General features: G+C 42.2%; 1 protein-coding gene across 1 annotated transcript; it reads left to right on the forward strand.

The window, feature by feature from the left end:
• The first annotated feature begins 2889 nt into the window (after window positions 1-2889).
• LOC121279786 (SPARC-like protein 1) lies at window positions 2890-24940 on the forward strand. The gene is made up of 11 exons (XM_041191143.1): window positions 2890-3030; window positions 8187-8260; window positions 8943-8978; window positions 12024-12830; window positions 14194-15541; window positions 16272-16393; window positions 19589-19709; window positions 21319-21455; window positions 22984-23132; window positions 23578-23726; window positions 24370-24940. The coding sequence occupies exons 2-11, from the start codon at window positions 8207-8209 to the stop codon at window positions 24396-24398; spliced, it is 2952 nt and encodes a 983-aa protein (XP_041047077.1). The 5' UTR covers window positions 2890-3030; window positions 8187-8206; the 3' UTR covers window positions 24399-24940.
• The last annotated feature ends 2728 nt before the right edge of the window (window positions 24941-27668 follow it).

Raw genomic sequence — 27668 nt, forward strand, 5'->3', positions numbered from 1 at the left:
GGGCAGCTTTGTCCTGGGCAGTGTAAAGCTTCTTAGTGTTTTGTTGGAGCTGCACTCATGCAGGCAAGTGGAGAGTATTCCATCACATTCGCTTGACAGCACTGTTAATGACATCTTCCATCACTTTGCTGATGTTGGAAAGTAGACTGACGGGGTGGTAATATTCCAGATTGGATTTGTCCTTCTTTTGTGGACAGGACATACCTGGACATATAATTTTCCACATAGCTGGGTGGATGCCAGTGTTGTAGCTGTACTGGAACAACTTGGCTAGGGGCACGGCAAGTTCTGGAGCACAAGTCTTCAGTACTATTGCTGGAATATCTTCAGGGCCCATAGCTTTTGCAGTATCCAGTGCCTTCAGCCATTTCTTGATATCATGTGGAGTGAATCGAATTGGCTGAAGACTGGCATCTATGATGGTGGGGACCTCTGGAGGAGGCCAAGATGGATCACCCACTCGGCACTTCTGGCTGAAGATGTTTCAGCCTTACCTTTTGCAATGATGTTCTGGGATTCCCCATCATTGGGGATGGGGATATTTGTGGAGCCTCCTCCTCCAGTGAGTTGTTTAATTGTCCACCACCATTCATGACTGGATGTAGCAGGACTGCAGAGCTTAGATCTGATTGGATAGTTGTGGTATCGCTTAGCTCTGTCTATCATTTGCTGTTTATACTGTTTGGCACGCAGGTAGTCCTGGGTTGTAGTTTCATTGGGTTTGATGTGTATGCATTGGTGTTTCCAACATTGCAACAGTGTCTACACTTAATGAATTCTGTAAAATCAATTGTACAGTGCTTTCAAATGAGAAATGAGATGAAAATCAAGAAAGGCACAATAGAAATGCAAACCTTTCTACTTTCTTTCATGGGATGTGAGCATCACTCACACAGCCAGCATTTCTTGCCCATCCCAAACTGCCCTTGAACAAAGCGCTTCAGGAAACAGTTGTGAGTCAACGACATTGCTGTGTGTCTAGAGTCACCTGTCAGGCAGGCCAGATAAGAATGGCAGATTAGTGAACCAGACAACAATCAATGATAGTTTAATGGTCACCATTACTAAGGCTACCAGATTTAATAATTGAAATTAAATTGCACCAGCTGCAATAGTGGGATTTGAACCCATGTCTCCACAGCATTAGCCTGGGCTTTGGGGGTCACAAGACCAGAGACATTAGCACTGCACCACCATCTCTTCCAATCTATTATAAATGGTGGTGAGGGCTATGCCAGGCCACGAGATTACAGATTGTGGTGTAAGACAATTATTCTGCTGCTGCTGCTGCTGCTGGTGACCCACAGTGTCTCATGGGTGCCCAGTTTTAAATTGTTTGATACGTTCTGAATCTATCCCATTTAGAACAGTGATGTCCAGTCACTTCCCTCCATTGTCAGTATACTTATACACTAATGGACAGGGCCTTGATTTAAGAAACCCTGTTGAATAAGACTCGACTGGCAAACCACCAGAGTAACAACAAAATACAGAAAACAACCCAGAATCCAGGAGATAAAGTCAACAGAAGCCACTGGGGAGATTAGGAATGAAGACATCTTTGTCATATTGAGGAGAGCATTCAGTTGCAGGCTAAGACATGGATGGAAGGGGTTACTCTGTGTGTAATGTGTCATGTTCTATTTTAGATGGCCAGGCAGTGAAGGATAGCACTGAGGTCAATCTTTACACGCTTATAAACCATTATTTGCAGAGACACCTCCAAATCCAACAGCCCCAGTGTCCATCTGATCCTGTACGGAGGAGGACATGTGAATCCCCAGTTAATGCCCACCAGCCGAATACAGTTAAACACCCAATTAATTTAGAATTAACATAATATTAATGAAGAATAGAGATTTATAATTTTGTCATGCCCAACACACAGGAGACAGTTTCCCCTGTAAGGTTTTACTGAATATTTAAATCACAGCATAGAGTTAATTCCAATCTTCATAGAATGTTTTCGAATTGGCATGATTGCAAATGACAAACAACTCTCCCCCACCCAGAAATCACCAACAGACATCAACACATTGAGAAAACTTCCAGAAGTTCCTTTAGTTCTGGTGGGCTTGTTACATTATTGGTTGATCATGTTGTTAAATCAATGAACCATCCAATGGGAATGGCTTGTGTGATCAGCATCAGGTTCCCAGGTTTTGAAATTGACAATGACAAATAGAAGCCGGCAAACAGAATTTCTTCAAAGTCAAAGCACAGAGTAAAAAATATAAGATTAGGCTGATTGATGTACCATTGATAACAAGGGTGAGTGCGCTGATATTGACAGGAATATTCCTGTGTAACATGACATAAGACACATTGTCCTGCAATAATATGTTACACTACACGTATCATAAACAACTGTGAACCCACATTCATCAATATCTAGAAAGAAAAACAACAAATCTATCCAACATTAATGGGCCTCTGAAGAAGAGTCATACGGACTCGAAACGTTAATTCTGTTTCTCTCTCCACAGATGCTGCCAGACCTGCTGAGATTTTCCAGCGCTTTCTGCTTTTATTTATGGACCTCAAATGGTTAAATAAATATGAAAATAACACTCACAAATCAACAACATTCTTATATTTAATCAAGAAACAACAATACGTGCTGACTGACCTATCTAAGTATTTAAATATTATCAGGACCCAACCTTTTCTAAGTTGGAGGTTTTTGTGGATCTGATGAAGCAAGGGTTAAGAATTTTAATAAACCTTGCATAGTCAGCAAAGGTTACCTGAGGTAAAGTGTTGCTATATCCCCCTCCCTCCCCAGTGACTAATGTCTGCAGGGTTAATAATGATTGTATCACCTCATTTCATCAGATTCTCGAAGCAGCGATTGGCTGTGATTTGGACACAGCCTGAGTCCCAGGAGAATAAGTTTCCAGAGTGGGTTGGTTCACCCAGCGAGACTGATCTTTCTACTCCAGTTGAGTTTAGTCCATTCACAGCTGAGAAAAACTTTGTGTTACTTTTTATTTGATTCCAGTGATCTCTGCATCTTCGAGAAGTGTTGAGGTAATGACAGAAATGTTTTAAGCACTTGCATGTTACATTTATTCAAGTACAAACTGACAGTCAAATTACTGAAACGTCTACTTAACAGTTTGAAAAATATTAGGTGGTGTTGTATCTTGAATAAAAAACTGAGAGGACTAGTAATCATTTATAACAAGTGAACAATAAGCTATTTAAATGAAAGACCTGTACTTGAGCTGATCGGAAGGAATTTTTAAAAGTTTCTATATTGGAAGTGACTGCCTGTGTTTAAGAAATCGCCTCAGGAAAGGGATTTTGTTAATTGTCATGGAAGTTTATTTATGTTCAAACTCTCACATTCAACATATTCCAATTTATTTCATGACATTCAGCAAAGTGACTTATTTTTCAACCTTTAGGGTTTGTTTAATCTGTGCATATTTTCATTGACTTTTAGACTGTACGTGATAGAACATTTTGGGGAGTTTGAAATCAGCCTGGAACATTTGTAGAAAAGACAGGTAGTAATTGTCAGTGACTGCCTCAGGGGGATTGTATTGTCTGATTCAGTCCTAATGGATGTTAGGTGATGTTAGGCAGCTCTACAAGTCTCACGTACCCCAATAGAGAGCAGTATCTTAATGCCATCTGTAGCAGCTGTCATTCACCTGCCCTGGTTAATCTGTTGTGTCCTGAACAGCAAGACATTTGTTCAAAGAGAAAGGTTTCAAGAGGCATCTTAGAGGAGAGAGAGAGAGAGACAGAGAGGTTTAGGAGGGAATACGAGAACTTAGGGTCTAGGCAGCTGAAGGCACAGCTGCCAGTGGTGGAGTGATTTAGAATTAAGAACTCAAGAGGCCAGAATTAGAGGGGTGCAGAGATCTTGGAGGGTGTGGGGCTGGAGGGCTTTAGGGATAGGGAGAGGTGAGGTCATAGATAGATTTTTAAAAATTGGTGGGAATTTTAAAATTGAGGTATTGCTTAACCCGGAGCCAGTGTAGGTCAGTGAGCACAGGGGTGAAGGTTGATTAGGACTTAATTGTGAGTAAGATCATGGGCAGCAGAGTATTGGATGACCTCAAGTTTATGGAGAGCAGAATGTAGGTGGACAGCCAGGAGTGTGTAAGAATGGTCAAGTCCAGAGGTAATAGAGGCATGGATGAGGTTTTCAACAGCAGATCAGCTACAGCAGGGAAGGAATCCAGTAATGATACAGACAGGAAAATAGACAGTCAGGTAGTGCAGATATGTTGTCAGAAGCTCATCTTAGGGTCAATTATAGCACCAAGTTTGCAAACAGTCTAGCTCAACCTCAGACAGTTGCCAGAGAGAGGAATGGGGGGGTGGGGGGTGGAGGTGGGGGGGGGGGGGGGGTGGTGGGGGGTGGGAAGGTGGGGTGGGGGGTGGTGGTGTCCATGGCGAGGGAACAGAATTGTGACGGAAATGGAAGACAACGGCTTCAGTCTTCCCAATATTTTATTGGAAGAAATTTCTGCTGATCAGCATTAGATGTTGGCAAGAGGTCTGGCAATTGATTGACAGTGGCGATGAGTTAGAGCTGGGCATTGTCAGCTAAATGTGGAAAGTGATTGTTTTTGGATGATGGATAAGGGGAAAGGATAGATGGGTTAAGAGGGTTAAATTATAAGAACGGGTTTCACAGACTAGGCTTGTATTCCCAAGTATAGATTTAGGGTGATCTAATCATGATTGAAGTGTATGAAAGAGAAACTATTTCCTCTGGTGGGGGTAGTCAAGAACAAGGGGACAGAACATTAAAATTCAAGGCAGGCCATTCAGGGTGATGTCAGGAAACACTTCTTCACACAAAGGGGAGAGGAAATCTGGAACTCAAGCTTCCTTCAGTGAGTTTTTATTGACAAGAATCATATTTTTTAAACTTCCTTTTGGGAAAGGGTTTGGATAAATGCGAAAAGCAAAGTTAGGATTGAGAGAGAAAAAAAAAGCTCATACCAGTAGAGAATCTTCTTCAGTTTGAGATTTTCACCAACACCCTTGGGATTGAAAGTAAAGCGACCTTTAGTGGGGACCATGGTAACAAGACTCACCCTGTGATTCGAGTCCACAGCTCACTTTCACCTACACTTTTTATGTCTAGAAAGTTGCAAAGGTAGTGTGGTGATGTCAAAATTCCATAATGCCTGATTCTATTGCTGACTCAGCTTAATCTCTGAAATCTTCTTCATGCCTTTGTCACCTCTAGACTTGACTATTCCAATGTACCCCTGCAGCCTCGCATCTTGCATCCTATGTAAACCTGAGTTTATCCAAAACTCTACTGCCCATGTCCTATCTCCCACCAAATACAGATCACACTTTACCTCTCTGCTCACACTCTATACTGGCTCCCGGTCCTGCTCATCTCAACTTAAGATTCCCATTCCCCATGTTCAAAACTGCCGTGCCCACACCCCTCCCAATCTGTGTAACCACCTCCAGCCCCATGAAGTCTCTGCACTTCTCAATTCTGGCTCAATCTCCAATTTCCTGGTGATTGTGCCCTCAGCTGCCTGGGTGTTAAGCTCTGACATTTCCTCTCTAAACCTCTCCAATTCTCCTCCTTTAAGAGTCTGTTTAAAACCTATGTCCCTGACCAAGCTTTTGGACACCTGTCTTAATATCTCCTTAAGTGGTTCAGTGTCAAATTTTGTTTGATAAAACATCTGTGAAGCATCTTGGGACATTTCACAAAGTCAAAGGTGCTATTTATTGAGCTGCCCAACCCAGAGACTGTGTCCACTGAAGTTTGGAGTCAAGTGATGTATTGTTGTGGTGGAGCAGTGCCTGGAGTGCTGTTGTTGTTCACAAACTGATCCAGGTGTAACACTCGAGGGTGTGGAGAATCTCATCTAATGACAGTGCAGTATTAGACAGTAGATGTTGCAATCTCTCCATGATATAGCCTGAAGGTGTAAAGGACTATAACTGTGTAGGAAATCTGCAAAGCAAAATGCTCTATCTTCCACTCATCATCTTTACATGAATCTCGAAAGTTTGAATTATAGAAAATTACAGAGCTGAAAGGGGCCATTCAGCCTATCATGTCTGTGCTTGTGCTTTGAAAGAACAGTCCCAGTGTTTAGCCCCAGACCTCCGCTTTAGGTCCTGTGAGTTCCTCACTCTCAAATACATCTCCAACTCCCCTACAAAATTATTTATGGAAACACCTTCCATCACCTTTTCATGCCAAGCATTCCAGATTCTGATAACTGCCTGGAGAGTGATTTTGTTTTTGTTTGGGGAGATATTTGAAGGTATTTATATTTAATTTTATGTTGTATGTAATTACCTCAGAATGTTGTGATCCCAATTTTGAGGAAATCAAGAATTCCTGCAGATGAAACCCTCATCCATGTCTTTGTTTACCTCCAGAGTTGATTATTCAAATACTCTGTTTGCTGGTCTCTATCCTCACTGACCACATCCAAAACTCTCCTGTCGAAATGCTGCCCCATTTATCTATTACCCCAGCCCTCACTGACTTACATTGATTCGGATTCCTCAGAAAATTCCATGTTTAAAATTCTCATCCCTGAGTTTAAGTTCCTTCAGTAACTTTCTCCATCCCTAATGCTCATCCATTCATCTTACCCCAATTGCCTCCCAAAACCGCTCAAGTCTCTCCATCCCCTGCTCTTCCTTTAAGACCCGCAACTTCTTTGACCAATATTTTGGTTCCCCAACCCCCCGCACCTCCCCATTATCCCCCGCCTCCCCATTACCCCCTCCCCATTTCCCCCCCCCCGCTCTCCCTGTTCCACCCCTTCTCTCCAATCCCTCTACTTCCCATTTTCCCCAGCTCCCCATGCCCTCTTTTTTCTATTCCCACTTCTCACCATTCCCCCCAAGCCCCCCTCTCCATATTCCACACCCTAAACACCACCCCCCCACGCCGCCACATTTTTCCACTCATTAAAGATGAACTGTATGAATAATAGTTTACCAGGGTGTGTATAAACATAATAACTTTCAAACACGAGGGAAAGATTTTCTTATTTGTTCATTGAGTGTTTAGACCTTTTTATTGCCCGTCCCTAATTGCCCTTGAGAAGGTGGTGGAGAGCTGCCTTCTTGAACTGCTGCAGTCCCTGTGGTGTAGGTACACCCACAGTGCTGTTAGGGAGGGAGTTCCAGGATTTTGACCCAGTCACAGTGAAGGAACGGTCGATATATTTCCAAGTCAGGATGGTGAGTGGCTTGGAGGGGAACTTCCAGGTGGTGGTGTTCCCTTCTATTTGCTGCCCTTGTCCTTCTAGAGGGTAGTGGTCATGGGTTTGGAAGGTGCTGTCTAAGGAGCCTTGGTGAGTTCCTGCAGTACATCTTGGAGATGGTACACACTGTTGCTACTGTGCATCGGTGGTGGGGGAAGTGAATGTTTGTGGATGTGGTGCCAATCAAGCAGGCTGCTTTGTCCAGGAGACAAGTGGGGAGTATTCCATCACACTCCTGACTTGTGCCTTGTAGATGGTGGACAGGATTTGGGGAGTCAGGAGGTGAGTTACTTGCTGCAGAATTCACAGTTGCTCTTGTAGCCACAGTATTTATATGGCTAGTCCAGTTCAGTTTCTGGTCAATGGTAACCCCCAAGATATTGTTAGTGGGGGATTCATCAATGGAAATGCCGTTGAAAGTCAATAGGCAATGGTTAGATTCTCTCTTGTTGAAGATGGTCATTGTCTGACACTTGTGTAGCGTGAATGTTACTTGCCACTTGTCAGCCCAAGCCTGGATATTGTCCAGGTCTTGCTGCATTTGGACACGGACTGCTTCAGTATCTGAGGAGTTGCGAATGGTGCTGAACATTGTGCAATCATCAGCGAATATCCTTCCTTCTGATTTTATGATGGAAGGAAGGTCATTGATGAAGCAGCTGAAAATGATTGTGCCTAGGACACAACCCTGAGCAACTCCTGGAGTGATGTCCCAGGATTGAGATGATGAACCCTTCCATCACTTCACTGATGATGGAGAATAGACTGATAGGGCGGTAATTGGCCAAGTTGAATTTGTCTTGCTTTTTGTGGACAGGACATACCTGGGCCATTTTCAACATAGCCAGGTAGATGCCAGCATTGGAACAGTATTTTACCAGCTGGAAAAGTGACCTTTTCAAGCCTTTATCCAATTACCTTTTCACACTGCGTGCTGTAATGAAGGAAGTTCTTGTATTGCAGATCAAAAACTGCACAAAAAGATGCAAACTCTAACTCTCATCACATGCTTGGTGGCCACAGTGTTTGCCAGCCCAGTAAGTATCACTTCTTCAAAATAAGAAACTACTTGCTAATTAAAATAAATCAGAAATAATATGATAACTTTTTACATTGAATGTTTGCCGAGTCTAATTCTCCTGATTAATCAGTCCATGTATCACCCTTAAAGGACATTGTATGAAGCTGGTGAAATTGTTTGAAAAGACTCACTGCACACCCAGATTAAATATTTGTTGTATTGTGAGGGGTGTTGCTTTAAGCACACACCGATAAATTTCATGGCAGTGCTTGGGAACAGGGAGGATTGAAATACATGTGTACAGGGAAGATGGTCTCTGAGGAATAACTGATAGAAGGTAAAGCAGGGAGAGGTCTGTAGGAACTTGTGGATGAAGCCATGAATAGAAAGGTGAGCAAAGATCATTAAGCCTTGATCACGCTCACCCAACCTCAGAGAACAGATAATATTTTCAGCCAATAACAGGGAGAGCTCTGGGTGATTCTCCATCAAAACTCTGGGAAGTTTTCCCCCAAAATTCTGGGTGATTTTCCCCAGAAGACTGGAAATTTCTCTCCCAACTCCCTGAGAGATTCTCCTCCAAAACCCCAAAGACAATGGTATCTGGAAACTGAAAGCTAGAGTAAGTTACTCAGTTCCAGTGACCATCCTGATAATTCCTTTGTATGATTCACAATGTCATCCATTTAATTTTTCAGATCCGTAAAGCCAGAGATATATCCAGCAGTCAGGAGGTAATTCACCTTTTCCATCATTCTTACAATATGGTTCCTTTAATCTGTGCTTTTGTAAAATAAAATCCTTTTCAATTCATCTATAATGTAATATAAACATATTGAAGTGCTTCACAGAGACACGAGAATGGATGCTTACCCAAACAACAGGTTATTCGGAGGACTGACCAGGGGCTTGGCTAAAGAGCTGGGGAAAGGAGGGACTAAAAGATGAGAAAGTGTTAGAGGGTAAGAGATTTAGGGAGGGAATTCCAGAGTGTGGAGCTTAGGCAGCTGAAGGCACGGCCGCCAATGGTGGGAGCAAAGAAAGAGAAGGACATACAAGAAGATAGTGTCAGGGAGAATGGTGGAGGGATGGTGGGGGTGAGCAAGGGTTTGAAGAATTAGGGACTTAAACAATTGGATGAGAATTTGAATTTGAATGTTAGATGAGTGGGACCCATGGTGGGTCAGTGAGAATGGGGGTGTGATGGGTGAGAGGGACTTGGTGCAAGTTTTGATATAAGCAGCAGAGTTCAGGATGAATTGAATTCACAAAGGAGGATTAGAGATTGCCCTCGTGAGTGCACGGGAATAGTTGGGTCTGGAGGTGACGAAGTTTATGGATACTTTGAGGGGATCAGAGTCATTGCCTGACCTGTACCATACAATGTGAAAAGAGAGGAGGAGTATGGTTCCACAAAATTGGGAAGCCAAGGGTTCCATCCATTGTAAGGTTGAACTGACAAACTCAGCATAGCCTGAAAGCTGCACTACCTTGAACCTGATATTGTCCCTGAGTTTAGAAGAATGAGAGATGATCTTATTGAAACATATAAAATCCTGAGGGGACTTGACAGCGTGGATATGGTGGAAAATCTTTCCTTTTGTGTGGGTGATTGGAATTAGGGGACACAGATTAATAATAACCCATATAATCTTTTAAGGTGAAGATAAGGAGAATTTTTTTTCTCTCAGAGGGTTGTTAGTCTGTGGAATACTCTTCCCCAGAAGAAGGCTGGGTCATTGAATTTATCCAAAGCTGAGTTAGACAGATTCTTGATTGACAAGGGAGTCAGGGTTATGGGGGGCAGACAGGAAGGTGGAGTTAAGACCACCACCAGATCAGCCATCTTTTTGAATGGCGGATAAGGCTTGAAGGCCAAATGGTCTACTCCAGCTCCTAAGCCCCACGTCCTATGTTCCTATGTTGAGTGGTTATCTCGGAGTCACAGGAGCAATCTTCTGGAGTTTGAAAGAGAAGTGAACTCTCCACTATTTCACTATTCTTCATCTGGGTCATCATGTCAAGTGGCGTAGGCAACTGTGGTCTTTCAGACATTCTGATCATAGCAACAGTGGATGCCCTCGTTGCTGGAGTTCTAGTTAAGCCAGTCTTTAAAGTTATCTAGCTTGTTGGTCTCTCACTCTTCATTCATGAATCCTTTCAGTGGTGATTAGGCACTCTAACCTTTCTGCGTGGATAACATGTCAAAAGAGCTCCATTTGTTGGCTTTTGATGCTATTTAAGTGTTCTTCCTGCCTCATTCAGTACTTGTCCAGTAGAGTTTTCTTCCGTTCAGCTTACCCTCAGTATCCTTCTTAAGCACATCATCTGGGCATCTGTAGAATTAACCCGATGATAGTTGTCCATTCTATTGCTTCCCAGGGCCAGTTCTAGGAATGATAGGGTAGAAATTATTCCAATGACAGGTATGAGATTAGGTATAACCTAATAATATAATGAGCTGGATCTTGTTGTGATGATGTGTTAACAATATCATACAATTCTTTGAAAACTTCCTTGTCAAATTATTCCTTCCAAAGTGTATCACCTCACACTTTTCAGGGTTAAATTCCATCTGCCACTTAACTGCCTATTTGACCATCCCGTCTATATCTTCCTGTAGCCCAAGACACTCAACCTCGCTGTTAACCACCCGGCCAATCTTTGTGTCATCCGCAAACTTACTAATCCTACCCCCCACATAGTCATCTATGTCGTTTGTACAAATGACGAATAATAGGGGATCGAGCACAGATCCCTGTGGTACACCACTGGACACTGGCTTCCAGTCACTAAAGCAGCCTTCTGTCATCACCCTCTGTCTCCTACAACTAAGCCAAGTTTCTTTTTGATTTTTTAAACTCCTCTTCAATTGAACACTCACCCCCTCTAATTAGTTTAAAGTCCTATCTAAACCCTAGTTATATGATTCACTAGGACACTAGTGCCAGCAAGGTTCAAATGAAGCCTGTCCCAGTGGAACAGCTCTCTCCGTCCCCAGTACAGGTGCCAGTGCCCCATGAATCAGGACCCATTTTTCCCACACCAATCTTTGAGCCACACATTTATCTCTGTAATCTTATTTACGCTACGCCAATTTGCATGTGGCTCTTAAATACCTTAAATCACTTAAATGCCTTGTTAATGCAATGTCAATCTACCCCTCTGGCTCAGAAAGGGAACCATTTAAATTGTTAAATCTCATTCTTACATATAGTAAAGTGTTGTTGGAGATGTAAACATTTTAAACTTTTTACTTTTAACATTTGTTTCATACTTTTTCTTTTTGTATCTTTTCTCTCTCTCTCAGAACGATATTTTCTTTTCTTCTCTTTATTTCTCTTTCTGGACCTGATTTGATTCGAATTCCTTCTCCATCATTCCTCTGTTTCTCAATCCTAAAATATCAATGATTAAGGAGATAGACTGTTAATCCCTGATACCCCATTACCCTCGCCTAGCTATTATCCGCTCACGTTTCCAGAAGTCACAGTGCAAGAAACTTTCAAGGTGAAGGGTACAAGAGAATATTTAACTCATGGGACACACTGTGAGATAGATCTCTCCGGCAACACCTGGGTGAATGTCAGTCTAAAGTTGATCTGGCATCTGTGAAGACTTTTTCCAATATAAAAGGATTATATAAATGAAGGTCGTTGTTCCATGTACATTGTGTGTGTTTTTCACCACAGTCTATTTATAGAATAAGCTTTGAGAATGTTTTATAATGTTATGCTTTTGCTCTGTAATTACAACAATTGTTTAACTTCAATCAACAGAACCTAGTGATAAATCCTTTCTTGTTTACAAGCAACCGTTTATACCGTCCGAGCCAAATTGGTCCCAACTATCGCTTAAACTCCAGGTTTCCAAACTACTTTGGCTACTTTCCAAACCCACAAAATCCAAACCACAATGGCTATGATGTGAACCAGCAATATCCTAATTACAGAGACCCCAACTACAACTACTACCCTTTCCAGCAATATCCTACTTATCCAAATGTATTTAATGGCTATCCAATGCTCTTTAATTCCTATCCTTCGAAAGGGAGGAGAGCTAATGTTTTGGGAGTAAATGGTGTTCAAATGAACTCCCTCAGCATGAGTTCTGAGATATCAGCTGAGGACATAAACGATATGGAAGGTACTCTGGTCAGGATTCCCTTTGTAAATGTGCCATTCGTAGTACCAGATTATGGGGTTCCTGTGGTACCAGGTAACGGGGTACCCTTTCCACCAGACAATGAGAGACCTTTCGCACCTGGGGTAGATACTAATGCTGTGGATGTTGGATTCAACCAACAAAACTCCCAGGAACTGGCTACTGAAGTTTCTGATACAGAGGAACCTGCTAGTGTTCTCCCATACTCTGACGCTGTGCAAGGAACGGGCTCATTGGGATTAAACGGTGAAGATGATTCCATGATTGGATACAGTAATGAGGACATTCGCCAACAAAACACAATGTATGAGCTGGCTGGATTTGATGTGATATATGATCAAACCCTGAATAATGAGGAATTGGCCAATCAGCAAATGTCAAATGGAAACTTGGATGAAGATGTTCAAACTCTAGAGGATGAGGTATTTTTCCCTTTCTTCAATTTATTGCTAGACAGCCTAAGAGCTTAATTAGTTGATAAGATATAAGGGCCTGAATCTCTTCAGCTTTTTCAGCATTGATGACACTGTGATCTGGCCAGGTGAGGATTCATTAGTTTCCCAACTTTGTGTCGTTAGGAAAACTGCCCACAAAGGATGTCTCAGCATCTCTGGCATCCATCACATTGAATCGACAGCACTGAAACAGGCCACTCAGCCCAACTGGTGTTTCTATTCCTCACCAACCCCTTCCCACTCTAATTACCACTGTCCCTGTTTCCCTCTCATGTTTGCATTGAGCCTTCCCTTCAATGCTTCAAATTTCTACCCCAATGTTCCGTCAAATCCCAAACCAACATTTCAGTGCTGAGAGGCTGTTACTCCTGGCTGGAGAATCTGGGACTAGGGGTCATAATTTAGAGTAAGGGGTCAGCCATATAGGATTGAAGTGAGGTGAAATTTCTTCACTCAAATGGTTGTGAATCTTTGGAATTCTTTATCCCAGAGGGATTTGGATGCTCAGTTGTTGAAAAGAATCCACAAAAAGCAGGAATGTGTCAGTGTTGCTGCACTTTATGGTCCCAATTCCCTCAGTACAATAGCCCATCTTAAACCTGGTACTTCTCTGTATAATGAATTTAAAGTATAAAGTTAAAAAAACACAAAATTAAGGCCAGAGGTAAAAGGACATATCATATTGATCAAAGCTGCCAATTTACAGAAAATGAGATCAGCCCCTTGACTAAAATAATTGTATGTTTGTAGTAAAGGCTCCAATGGTTATTAAATAGCATATCATCAAACTCAAGTCACAGGATCTGCATTTATAAAATAGTCTATGACTAGCTTGTCTGTCACACTTGGGATGTCCCGCTTAGTTACAGATGCAAAACAATCTTTACTGTTGGATTTTTCTGACCCTGAGAATACCATGTATAAGCAGTTTAGAATCTCTGTAATAGGATTTAATCTCCAAATGCTTCGTGCTGTGTTTACTTAACAGCATTCCAGCTAGGTCACTTTAAAGTTCCAAAATCCTATCTTTGCAGCAGAGTAACAGCACGTTACCTGGTAATAATGCATCTATTCCCAGCCCTGGATGTTCTTAATACTTCCAGTAGGTGCAAAAAAGATTTTCTCCATCTGTCAGATTTTAATGTTTCATATTGTTTGCACAAATCAAGTTCTTAGTTAGTTAAATTAGCATGAGTAAACTTTTAATTGAAAAGTTCCTTTTTTTAAATAAAAAAGTCTAATATTATCAACATGATCTGCATAGAAGCCATATTCACAGGTGCTGCACATCCTTTCAACAATCTGATGGAAGTTTCCCTTTTGTTTGTAGACCCAGAATATTGGTACCAACACAGTGGATATGAATTCAATGGCATTTTCCTATGATGAAGATGACAACGATGATGGAATAGAATCCAATCTCAATGTAGCAGTATTCAATAACAATGGACCAGGTACTCAGGAGCAGACAAACACTCAATCCAATGAAGATGACCTCAACCAGATCAACGTAGCAAACTCCAACCCTTTGGATAATTCTCAATCCAATGAAGATGGCCTCAATCAGATCAATGTAGTAAATTCCAACCCGTTGGATAATTCTCAATCCAATGAAGATGACCTCAACCAGATCAATGTAGCAAATTCCAACCCGCTGGATAATTCTCAATCCAGTGAAGATGGCCTCAATCAGATCAATGTAGCAAACTCCAACCCGCTGGATAATTCTCAATCCAGTGAAGATGGCCTCAATCAGATCAATGTAGCAAACTCCAACCCGCTGGATAATTCTCAATCCAATGAAGATGACCTCAACCAGATCAATGTAGCAAATTCCAACCCGCTGGATAATTCTCAATCCAGTGAAGATGGCCTCAATCAGATCAATGTAGCAAACTCCAACCCGCTGGATAATTCTCAATCCAGTGAAGATGGCCTCAATCAGATCAATGTAGCAAACTCCAACCCGCTGGATAATTCTCAATCCAGTGAAGATGGCCTCAACCAGATCAATGTAGCAAACTCCAACCCATTGGATAACACTCAATCCAATGAAGATGACCTCAATCAGATCAATGTAGCGAACTCCAACCCGTTGGATAATTCTCAATCCAGTGAAGATGGCCTCAACCAGATCAATGTAGCAAACTCCAACCCATTGGATAACACTCAATCCAATGAAGGTGACCTCAATCAGATCAATGTAGCGAACTCCAACCCGCTGGATAATTCTCAATCCAGTGAAGATGGCCTCAACCAGATCAATGTAGCAAACTCCAACCCATTGGATAACACTCAATCCAATGAAGCTGACCTCAATCAGATTAATGTAGTGAACTCCAACCCGCTGGATAATTCTCAATCCAGTGAAGATGGCCTCAACCAGATCAATGTAGCAAACTCCAACCCATTGGATAACACTCAATCCAATGAAGCTGACCTCAATCAGATCAATGTAGTGAACTCCAACCCGCTGGATAATTCTCAATCCAGTGAAGATGGCCTCAACCAGATCAATGTAGCAAATTCCAATGTTGATGTTGGACCTGTTTATGACAAGGATGGTGACAGCACTAATTCCAATGTCAACAATGGAGCTGATTTCAATCAGGGTACAAATGGTGATGGAGCCAATGAAGATGATAGGAGTGAGACTAACAACATGCAAAACGAACTCAGTGAGTATCACCTCAGGGTGGATTTATCAATAATAATGTGAACAATTTGCTTACTTGAATCTTAATCCTTTCTGTGCTTTTCTCATATTTCAGAATCAGTACCTTAAAGATCTAACTAACTCTTGTTTTCACAGTCTCATTAACAGCAATCCCAATAGCAATGGAACATTATTAAAGTGGACAGAGGTGATTGTGTGTTTGGCCTTATTATTGATCTGTAGTTCTCACCCTTTTACACTTCCTTGGTGATATGGCCTTTCTAGTTATAAGATGACTGAGGTCTAATGAACTTGAGAACTTTACCATTTACTTCTTTTATTCCAACTGCTTATAATTCTTCAAACTTTGCAGCTTCAGTTCACCAACTTACACTCCTTGTGAGCACAGGTCCATTGGACTCAGGCATGTGACTGAATGCTGACACTCGTCATCTCACCAGAGGCGAGGTGCAGGAGGACAGGTGCATGTTCTCAGAGTCAGCAGCATCAGGAGAGGAAGGACATAACTATCAGAGAGCAAAGATTATAAATATTCACCTTAGTTATCACCAGTCAGTGAGGCTTGAAATTAAGACTGTACTCAGGTCATTGAAAGAATATGGTGCATAATATAAGTTCTGATCATCACAACCACCAACCACCCCCCCCACCGCACACCCCCCCACCCCCATACCATCAAAAGGTGAAGAGAACATTACAGGTGATATATTTCCACATTATTCTGATTTTAGACTCTTGTAAGAAGATCCGCTGCAGGCATGGAAGGGTCTGCAAGCTCAATGAGAATGGATACCCCACTTGCATCTGCCAGGACCTAACGGCCTGCCCTGTAACCTCTCCTGAGTTCCAACAGGTAAGTCCAGTTAACCATTTTCAACTTCACCTGAAAACAGACAGCGTGGATAAAAAAGGAGCTCATATTGTCATGACCCTCCTGTTTGTTCCACGGCCCCAAGGTTCAACCATATTGGTAATAACAATGGACATTTCGAGGAGGGGAGTCACACCTGAAGCAGGTATAGTAAAGAAAAAAACAGGATCACGGTGGTTTCTAACCCTAACCCGGCCCCAACTCCAAAACAAGTCTTTGACAAGTTATACTATGAATAAATGGAATACATACATAGGGCAGGATTTTGCCCTTGGCGTGAGTGCTTGGTGGGGGCAGTCGGCTCTGCTCCGAGAGTTCACGTGGGGTGGGTGGGCTCTGCATGGATCACGAGCGGTAGCGCTGAGCGCTGCCTATGCGGGCGGGGGGAGGAGGGAGAGCCGGGCCTAGCGCCCAGTTCGCACAGGCACACGGAGGAGTGCTTCAACCTCCCTTAGGCACGGGACTGCCTCAGAGAGATTGAAAGGCTGTTTAAAAAAAATAATGAAGAGAATAAAAATTTAATAAAACACGTCCGCTCATGTGGCTCTCTCACATGAGCTGGGACGTGTTTTTAATTCAAAAAAGAAGCTTTTATTTAATGTTTCTTGCTTTAGGAAACTTCATCCTGCCCGTGAACGAGGTTTCCTAAAAATGTAAAGGCCGCTTGGCCTTTTCACCTGCCCGATAACCGTAAGGTTGGACAGGCAGCATGAATTTGAATTTAATTAGATTGTTTATGGCCTTAACAGGCCTTTCAATTATTGGCGGGAGCGCAGCCAATTGCGGCGCACACCTGCTGAACGAAGTATCGTGAGGCTGCGTGATGACATCAGGACACACACCCGACCTCACCCCATGTCAATTTATTCTCGGGCATGTCGGGCACACACCAGCACACTGAGTGCAATATTCTGCCCATAGAAAACTTCAGATATATTTGACTAAATATATCTAACAATTTGACGTAGAATCTTACAGGATAGAGAGGCCATCCAGCCTATTGAGCCTGTGCCAGCTCTTTGAAAGAGCTAGCCAATTAGTCCCACTCCCCCTGTTTGTTTTTTCTCTTAGCCCTGTAATTTCTTTCCTTTTCAAGTGTTTAACCAATTCCCTTTTGAAGGTTATTATTGAATCTGCTTCCACTGCTCTTTTAGGCCATGCATTCTAATTGCAGAATGAAGAATCCTGTGCGCTCTGGCTCTTTTGTCAATTCTCTTCAATCTGTGTTCTCTGGTTACTGACTCTCCTGCCAATGGAGATAGTTTCTCCTCATCTATCAAAACCCTTCGTGATTTTGGACACCTCTATTAAATATCCTCTTAACCTTCTCTGCTCTCAGGAGAACAATCCCAGCTTCTCCAGTCTCTCCACATTAACTGAAGTCCCTCGTTCCTGGAAGTGTTCTAATAAATCCCCTTTGTACCCTCTCCAAGGCCTTGACATTTTTCCTAAAGTGTGGAGCCCAGGACTGAACACGCTGCTCCAGTTGAGGCCTAACCAGTGATTTATAAATGTTTAGCATAACCTCCCTGCTTTTGTACTCTGGGGGCAGAATTTTTAATTCAGTGTGCAGGCGAGCACCTGACCCAATTGGGTGCGAGATGACATCAGGCGAGCGTCCCAACGTCACCCAGTGCTCATGCAATATTTCAGTCGGCGGCTGCGCGCAAGTATTGGAAGTGTGCCCACTGACAATTAAGACAACTAAAGTTCCGATTATCCCTGATTTTTTGTGGTCCGTCCAACCTTATGGGTGGACAATTTTTTGCCATGAATAGAAAGGTGAGCAAAGATCATTAAGCCTTGATCACACTCACCAACATCAGAGGACAGAGAATATTTTCAGCCAATAACAGAGAGAGCTCTGGGTGATTCAGCCCATCGCCCTCTACATGTTTCCTGTTCAGATAACAATCCAATTCCCTCTTGAATGTCTCGATTGAACTTGTCTCCACCACCCTCTCAGGCAGTGCATGCCAATTCCTAACCACTTGCTGTGTGAACTAGTTTCTCCTCAAGTCACCATTGCCTCTTTTTCCAGAAACCTTAAATCGGGGTCCTTTGGTTCTCAATCCTTCCACCCTATCGACTCTGTTCAGACCCCTCAGGATTTTAAACACCCCTATCAAATCTCCTCTCAACCTTCTCTTCTCCAAGGAAAACAGCCCCAACTTCTGCAATCAACATTCCTCATCCCTGGAACCGTTCTTGTGAATCTTTTATGTACTTTCTGTAATGCCTTCAACCCTTCCTAAAGTGTGATGCCCTGAACTGGACGCAATTTCCCAGTTGCGGCCAATCCAGTGTTTTGTATGGGTTTAACATAACCTCCTTGCTTTTGTATCCTATGTCCCTATTAATAAAACAAGGATGCTGTATCCTTTATTAACCACGGTCTCAACCTGTCCTGCCACCTTCAATAATTTTTGGACATATACACTCAATTCCTTCCGCTCCTGCACCTCCTTTACAGTTGTACCCTTTGTTTTATGTTATGTCTCCACATTCTTCCTACCAAAATGAATCCCTTCATATTTCTCTGCATTAAATTTCACCTGCAGCTTATCTGCAAGTTCCACCAACTTATCTATATCCTTTTGAAGTTCTATGCTATTCTCCTCATTGGTTCACAACACTTTCCTGTTTTGTATCATCCACAAATTTTGAAATTCTGCCCTGTACACCGAGGTCTGGGTCATTAATATATATCAGGAAAAGCAGGGGTCCCAACACTGACATCAAAGCAAAATACTGCGGATGCTGGAAATCTGACACAAAACCAGAAAATGCTGGAAACACTCAGCAGGTCCGGCAGCATCTGTGGAGAGAGAAAAACAGAGTTAACATTTCAAGTCTGTAGACCCTTCTTCAGAGCACTCTCTTACCCTTCACTGCCCCAGTTCTCTGCCCACTATTATTTATATTCAGATAATCAAAGTCCCCCCATTATAACCACTCTCATAATTCTTGCCACTAATAATCACAATAAAAACAGAAAATGCTGAAAATACTCAATAGGCAGCATCTGTGGAGAGATTGAGTTAACATTTTAGATCAATGACTGATCAGTTTCCTTTAACTGTATTGGTCTGAAGTTCAAGAGAAGAGAATTATGTTCTTGGCTGCTTGCTTCCTTTAACACTTTGTCTCCAATTATTGTCTGATTTGATCTAACAGGTGTGTGGCACAAACAACAGGACATATGGAAACTCTTGCCAGTTTTTCGCTTCTAAGTGTCTTCTTGAAGGAATCAAGATGGGACACAACATTCACCTGGACTATATGGGATCCTGCAAATGTAGGTTCTAATCATTTGCAACAAATACATAAGGTCCATGATTAATGACAATAGGATCTGCAGTTTTTATCTGGTGAACAATGTCTTGCCCCATTTTAATACTGCCACTTTATTCTTAGAAAATAAGTTTGCTATATTATGTAATACTTACTGTTACATTGTCAGAGTTCTTGTGGCACCGTAGGTCGCGTCCCTGCCCATGAGCCAAAAGCTGGGTTCAAATCCCAAACCAGGACTTGATGGCCAAGATAATTCTGTTCATAACATGGTCAGAGGGGCTGAGTATCAACCTGTAAATCCTTCTAACACATGCCAATGGCAGGCGGTAAGAGTGGGAGAGATTTTTGGTCAGCCATACGATGGAAAGAAAGTTGGAGCTTCTACCAGCACTTTCCATAGCCCAGACTACAACGTGCGTGGAAAGGTGCAAGCTCACTTAGACTCTGAGTGAATCGTGACACTCCACCATCACCAGAGTTACAGCATGTGGACAGCACAGCAACTGAGCCTTTAGCCCCACCGGTCTACGCTGGTGTTAATACTCCACACGAGCCTCTTACCATCTATCTTCTTTGACCTGTCAACAAATCCTCTAGTTATTTATCCCTCATGTGCTTATCTAGCTTTCCCTTAAATGCACCTGTACTGTTCACCTCAACTGTTCCCTGTGTGTTCCACATTTCTGGGTAAGGGAGTTTCTCCTGAATCCCCATTGGATTTGTTAAGGACGAGATGTCAACAGTGGTTTAGTTGGTAGCACCTCTGAAACGCGAGGTTCTGGTATCAAGTCCCATTCCAGGGCATTATGCACAAAAATCAAAGTGACACCAGTGCAGCACTGAGGGCGTGCTACACTGTCAGAGGTGCAGTCTTTTGGATGAGATGCTAAACGAGGCCCCATTTGCCTGCTCAGGTGAATGTAAAAGAGCCTGTGGTACTATTTTGAAGAAAAGCAAAAGGGTTATCTCTGGTGTCCTGGCCAATATTTATCCTTCAATCAACATCACAAAAAACAGGTTATCTGGTAATTATCACATTGCTGTTTGTGGGAGTTTGCTGAGTGCAAACTAGTTGCTGCATTTCTTACATTACAGCAGTGACTACATTACTATATATGCAGCTCGTTCTTTCATCTTATTTATGGCCTTTTAGTTTTCATCTCTTCCACAAGCTCCATCTCCATCTATGTTAGGCATTCATTCCCTGTGCACCATTACTGAGTTAAGCACCAAGACCTCCCATACAGATCCCTGGACTGCCCACAAAATACACCAAAGGGAATCTACTAGTTTATAAATGTAAGATACTTGAAACAAGAAAAGGCCATTGGACTGATAAAGGCCACAGCTTTCATAACTATCTGAAACGTGAACCCATAAGATATATAAATGCTCTCTTTTATAATCCTCACATGAATCAAACAGACCTACCGAGGTCGGTATCATTGAAGAACAGACCGAGAATCCGATTATCTAGCTCAACAGATATTGAACCAATTTTATTTGTGAATATATACATCAACGCAGGATTAGCTAGTTTTTCTGGAAGTTTTTTCTGCATTGAGGGAGAGAGAGACACTTCTAACTTGATTTATTTTGATTCTGTTCAGATATTGCTCCTTGCTCGGATAATGAGCTGAAAGAGTTCCCGTTACATTTACGTGCTTGGCTGAAAAATATCCTGATACAGATGTATGAGCGAGATTTACATTCTCCTGGCTTACTATCTCAGAAAGAGAGAACAACAGTAAGCTTCATCTATATACTTGTTTAAAAAAAGAATGAAGTGTTTCTCTGCGCACTGAGTGTGATATTTGGAAAATTGTTGTCCTTTACAGTTACAACCACGAATGCACCACCTTCAGCAAACTTAATAGCAACTTTCAGAAAGGAATTGGATAAATACTTGAAGGGGAAAGTTTGTAGTGTTATAGTGAAGAGTAGGGAGTGGGATTAATTGGATTGCTCTTTCAAAGAACTGACACAATGGGCTGAATGGCCTCCTATACTGTATCATTCTACACATCAGGAGTAATCAAGCAAAGATTAGGTGAAATGCATTCCCAAGTTATTTTTGTCCCTGTGAGAAAAGTTCAATATTTTTCTCCCACTTCTGGCTTCATGGCTGTCCCCTCAAATCCAGCCATGAGTCACCAGAACCTCGATTTTTAAATTCGAGGCAGTGGGAGTCGGGATGGATTGGAACTGCAACCTGCTGCAGTGGAAATGAGGCTTGGACTACGTGTTAACTTTCAGCTATCATATAAATCCCTCTAGCTACTTCATGGCAGGAACGTGCCCTGTGATGGACATGGGGCTGCTGTTTTAGGAGAGTGAGCATTCTGCTTGGTTTAAGATGATGGTGCAGCTTCCCCACTACAAAGAGACACCATGTGAATCCATGTCCATTCTTATGGGGCCCTCCCTTCCGGGTTGTACAAACTCAGCCTGGCTCCACTCTCGCTCCGGTTTAGTCCCCTAGCATCCTTCTCCCACCAAGATCGCCCCTGCGGACTGACAGCCCTCTGACAGGTAGTTCCTTCTCCAAAATATTGCGGCTGCTCCAGGAATTCTCTGCCTCAGGAGGCAGTAGAGGCCGGGTCCTTGAATATTTTCAAGGCCGAGGTAGATAGATTCTTGTTAGGTAAGGGAATCAAAGGTTATCGGGGTTAGATGGGAATGTTAGATGTGAAATTGAAACACAAGAAGATGATCTTATGATGATCACATGAAGATGATCACATGATCTTATTGAATGGAGGAGCAGGCTTGAGGGGCCGAATGGTCTACTCCTACTCCTAATTCTTATGTTGTTCTCCCTCGCTGGTTAAAGTTGTACTCAAGATGGGACAGACAATCCTGCCCAGCACTATCAGGTACGGATCACATAACAATGCCAACTGGTCATCCAAAACCCCCTCGGAATAAAAACCCACCTCCCAGTCCATTATATTAAGGTGCATTCTATAAGAAGTTAACAGCATCAGATCATGACCTCTTGTATTGCTTTCATTGCAAAGAAAGAGATACATTGATTCCTGTTTCAGGTTTACACTTCAGGTTAATGTTATTTTTATGCCTGTTCACATCTTGTAAAACAGGTTTGCTTAATAATTTCAACTTGAAATGAGGTCCGATGTTGTGATGCTCAATCTCTTACCAGAAAACGGAGTCAAATTATCAGCACCCATTACAATCCAAAAATATCTTCTCAGGACCTGTTGAGTTCTGACAGACAACAAGCTATACAATCATATCAATGCTTTCTTTCCCAGGTTAAAGAAATCTATGATGATGAGCAGCGTCTTCACCCTGGTGATCGCTCTTTCGACCAGCTCTTCAACGACTTCAGTCACAATTACCAAATGTACATCTACCCTGTTCACTGGCAGTTCAGTCAGCTGGATCGGCATCCAATGGATGGGTAGGGATACATTTTCCCCTTTATTACATGACAGTTTTGTTCATCTGAAAACAAAAATCTAACATGATAACACACTCATTTCAATTAATGGAGAGGGGGCAACAGCTCAGGCCCATTAGATGGGATTGTACCCATTGTGCCAAGACTGACTGAAGGAAATCTGCTAGTATTTGACAATTGTATTTTTATTTAACAAGTACTGCTTGAGGCCAGCCTTCCTTGACCTCTAGCTTTACAGCCTAGTTTGTCCATCAGGCAAACTGAGTTTATTCAAATGTTTATCTTTCTTGACAACTCCGATCATTGCATTGTTAGATAAGTGACAGGAGGTCATACTGCAGTAGAATATGGTTCATCATCCACATGGGGGACCTTATGCTGAAACTGGTCCAGACTATTTAAATGGCAGGTTATAAAACTTTTGATGCTGTCATTGTCTTTTCAGTTATCTTAGCCACTCTGAGCTGGCTCCGCTCCGCACTCCGTTAATTCCCTTGGAGCATTGCACGTCCCAGTTTTTCAGAGGGTGCGACCTTGATGGTGACAGAGATATCTCCCTGAGAGAATGGGGCAGGTGTTTTTCCCTCAAAGAAGGTGAGGAAATTTATCACTTTTTTAAGAGGAGAAGGAGGGAGGTGGAGAGGCAGAAAGGCTTTAGGGAAATAACTTGCAGAGTTTGTGGAGTCTCAGCAGGTGTAGGCACAGCTGGGAGTTGTGGGGAAAGTGGGGTCAGGGGAGGGGTACAAGTGGGTGCACGTACAAGAAGTTCGAGGGTTAGATAATTTGAGTGGGGGGGGGAAGAAATTGTACAGCTGGAAAAGTTTAGATAGAGAGCAGCAAGGCTATAAAGAGATTTAACCATGAGGATGAGAGATCTATATATAAAGCACAGGGAATCTAATATCAATGCTTGTCAATGGGCTCAGGAGTGATGCTGAGTGTGACAGTGCAGGATGGAACACAGAGTGTGGAGTTTGGGATGGACTGAAATTCATAGAGGGTGGAGAATGGAAGGCCGGCGTGGGGTGCTTTGGAATAGTTGAGTTTGTTGATGACAAAACCATAGATGAGGATTTAAGCAGCCGATGAGCTAAGGCACCCGCTATTCGATGTGAAATTAGGCAGTCTTTATGGTGGAGAGTACATGGAATTGGAAGGTTAGCTCAGGGCTCAAAGAATAAAATTGACAGAAAAGATATCAAGTCTTACTGAAAATTGACCTTTCTTTCTGTTCCAGAGGACATTAATCCCAACCTTGTCTACTAATGTGCTGATTAACTGCATTGAAGATGATGTCGGGCCTAAACTTTAACTCCTATACGTCTGACAATCTTTGATCTATCGAGATGCTACCGCTGGACAGTGAATATCACCTTCATCACTGAAAATATTCAAACAAACATGTCCTTTTCTTGCAGTTTAAATACATTTCTATTTGGGGCATAAGGCTTTCTGGTATTATATAGAATAGGAAGACAAAATGCTGAGCAATTCCTCATGAATATTCATGATTTTCCCAAACTGGATACACGGCTGGAAGAATCCAAGCAGTCATTGATTATTGCCTATTAAATGTCAGGACACATAAGTTTTGTTTAGCGTCAATACCAAGTTATCAAAGACAAGGGCATTTCTGTTGTAGACGTTGAGAGTAATCTCTACATGTTTATATTATTTATATATATATAATATAGGTGTGTTTGTGTGAAATATAAAGGGCTTTTAAAAAGTTATTTCTGTAATGAATAGGACTTGATTTAATTGTGTGTCTGCTCTTGGTAAATCTATTTGATAAACTCTACTCACTTCTAATAAAATGTTTTGGAAAAACCTCTTCCCCATGAGTGATTTAATTCTATGAACATGGCTCCAAATTTTTGGGAATGTTGTAAAGATCCCATGTTTTACAAGATCAGTGATGATGTACAAATTCTTGAGTGCCCCAATCCCCAAATGGTATGTACTTGGAGCTCCCACAATTGTTCAGAGGGTAAATGCACTGGTGCATGGCTTTGTTCTATTATTTGGAATCACTCAAATTCATTTCTATGTTTACTCTAATTTAGATGTTCTCAAACAATGCAACAGTGGAGACAGTTGAGTCTGGCTGCACAATTACAACCAGCAATGATAAAATGTAATAAATGGTCAATATGCATTTCAAAATGGAAAGTCTTGCTTGACCAACTTTGCTGAACTCTTTGAAAAGGCGAGAGACAGTAGGTAAGGGTAATGTAGGAGATGTAATATATCTAGATTTCCAAAAAAGGTTTCACCAAGGTAGCACATAATAGACACATGAATAAGGTCAAAGCATACAGAGTCAGGGACAAGTAGCAGGGTGGATAGCTAGCTGGGTGCAAGACAGAAAGCAAAGAGTAAATGATAGCTTTCTCAGCTATTGCTCAGTAACCACACCAAGCAAGAAAACATGGTTATTGTCAACCCTGGGAAGTAGGGACCTAAAAGGATCAATGCTGAAATTATTTCACAATTTGTATTAATTATTTAAGCTTTGGAATCAAAAACACAATTACTAAACTTGTGGATGATACCCAGTTGGGAGGTATGGTAATCAGTGACAGGACTGTAGCCATTTTATACATAAAAGCTCTATAGGTATACCTTGGGGTGGGAGGGGGGCAAGGAGGAAGAGGAAGATAGGTAGAGATGGTGGCATAATGCTAATGTCACTCAGCAAGTAATTTAGAGGCCTAGGCTAATGTTCTGGGGATCTGGGGTATGGGGAGATGGTGACATAGTGGTACTGGACTGGTAATCCAGTTCTAGGGACCTGGTTGGAATTCCACCACAGCAGATGGTGGAATTTGAATTCAATAAAAATCTGGAATTAAAAGTCTAATGATGACCATGAAACCACTGTCAATTGTTGGAAAAAAAACCCATCTGGTTCACTAATGCCCTTTAGGGAAGGAAATCTGCTGTCCTTACCTGGTCTGGCCTGCATGTGACTCCAGACCCACAGCAATGTGGTTGACTCTTAATTGGCCTAACAAGCCATTAAGGATGAGTAATAAATGCTGGCCGAGGCAACGGTGCTCACATCCCATGAATGAATTTAAAAAAAGGGTTCAAATCTCAATGTAGCAGCTGGTGGAATTTAAATTCAATTAATAAATCTGGAATTATAAAACCAGTCTCAGTAAAGGAGACCATGAAAATCCATCTGGTTTCTATCCCCAAAGGACATTCGGGATTTGCCCTTCCTATAGAGAAGGAAATCTGCCATCCTTACCTGGTCTGGCCTATATATGACTCCAGACCCACAGCAACGTGGTTGACTCTTTAACTGCTCTCTGCAATGGCCTAGCAAGGCACTCGGTTAAAGGGCAATTAGGGATGGGCAACAAATGCTGGTCCTGCCAGTGACACTCACATCCCATGAAAAAACAAAGAGAAAAAACTTGTAGAATGGGCATATAATTGGAAAATGAAATTCAACAGCAATAAATTAGGGATTGCATTTTAGTAAGAAATTTAAGCAGGTAACACATTACTTAGAAAATAAGAATCTAAAAGGAGCAGGAATCTAAAACCTAGCAACAAAGGCCAAAAGGGCCAGAACAAAAGCAAACCAAGCACTAAAGTTTGTTTCTTTCCACTTTCCTGCATGAGTATAACTCCAACACTCGAAAAGCTCAACACCATCCAGGACAAAGCAGCCACTTCCAAAGTCTGACAGAACTTTCTAAATTTGTGACCTTGACAACCTCGAGGGACAAGGGCAGCGGGTTCATGGGAACACCACCACATGGAAGTTCCCCTCTAAGACACTGCCTATCCTGACTTAGAAATATATTGGCCATTCCTTCACTGTCACTGGGTCAAAATCCTGGAACTCCCTCCCTAACAGCATTGTGGTTGTACCTTGTCTTATGAGGAGAGATTGAACAGTTTAGGCCTATTCTTGCTAGAGTTTAGAAGGATGAGAGGAGATGTAACTGAGGTATATAAGATGCTAAAGGGGATGGACAAAGTAGACGTGGAGCAGATGTTTCCCCTTGTGGGGCATTCTAGAATGAGAGGCCATAGTTTTAGGTTAAGGGGTGGTAGATTTAAATCAGAGATGAGGAGGAATTACTTTTCTCAAAGGGTCGTGAATCTGTGGAATTCGCTACCTCAGAGTGCAGTGGATGCTGGGACGCTGAATAAATTTAAGGAGACAGACAGATTTTTAATTAGTAACGGGTTGAAAGGTTATGGGGAGAGGTTATCGGGATTTGCCCTTCCTATAGAGAAGGAAATCTGCCATCCTTACCTGGTCTGGCCTATATATGACTCCAGACCCACAGCAATGTTGTTGACTCTTTAACTGCTCTCTGCAATGGCCTAGCAAGGCACTCGGTTAAAGGGCAATTAGGGATGGGCAACAAATGCTGGTCCTGCCAGTGACACTCACATCCCATGAAAAAACAAAGAGAAATAAAAGGGAAGAGCAAGGTATCTTCTGACTTAGAGAAGGAGGGTTTTTTTTCTGAATAATGTTTACAGCAGAAAAAGGGCAAGATCTTGTGT

Source organism: Carcharodon carcharias, chromosome 1 (genome assembly GCF_017639515.1).
Source record: "Carcharodon carcharias isolate sCarCar2 chromosome 1, sCarCar2.pri, whole genome shotgun sequence".
NCBI classification, from domain to species: Eukaryota; Metazoa; Chordata; class Chondrichthyes; order Lamniformes; family Lamnidae; genus Carcharodon; species Carcharodon carcharias.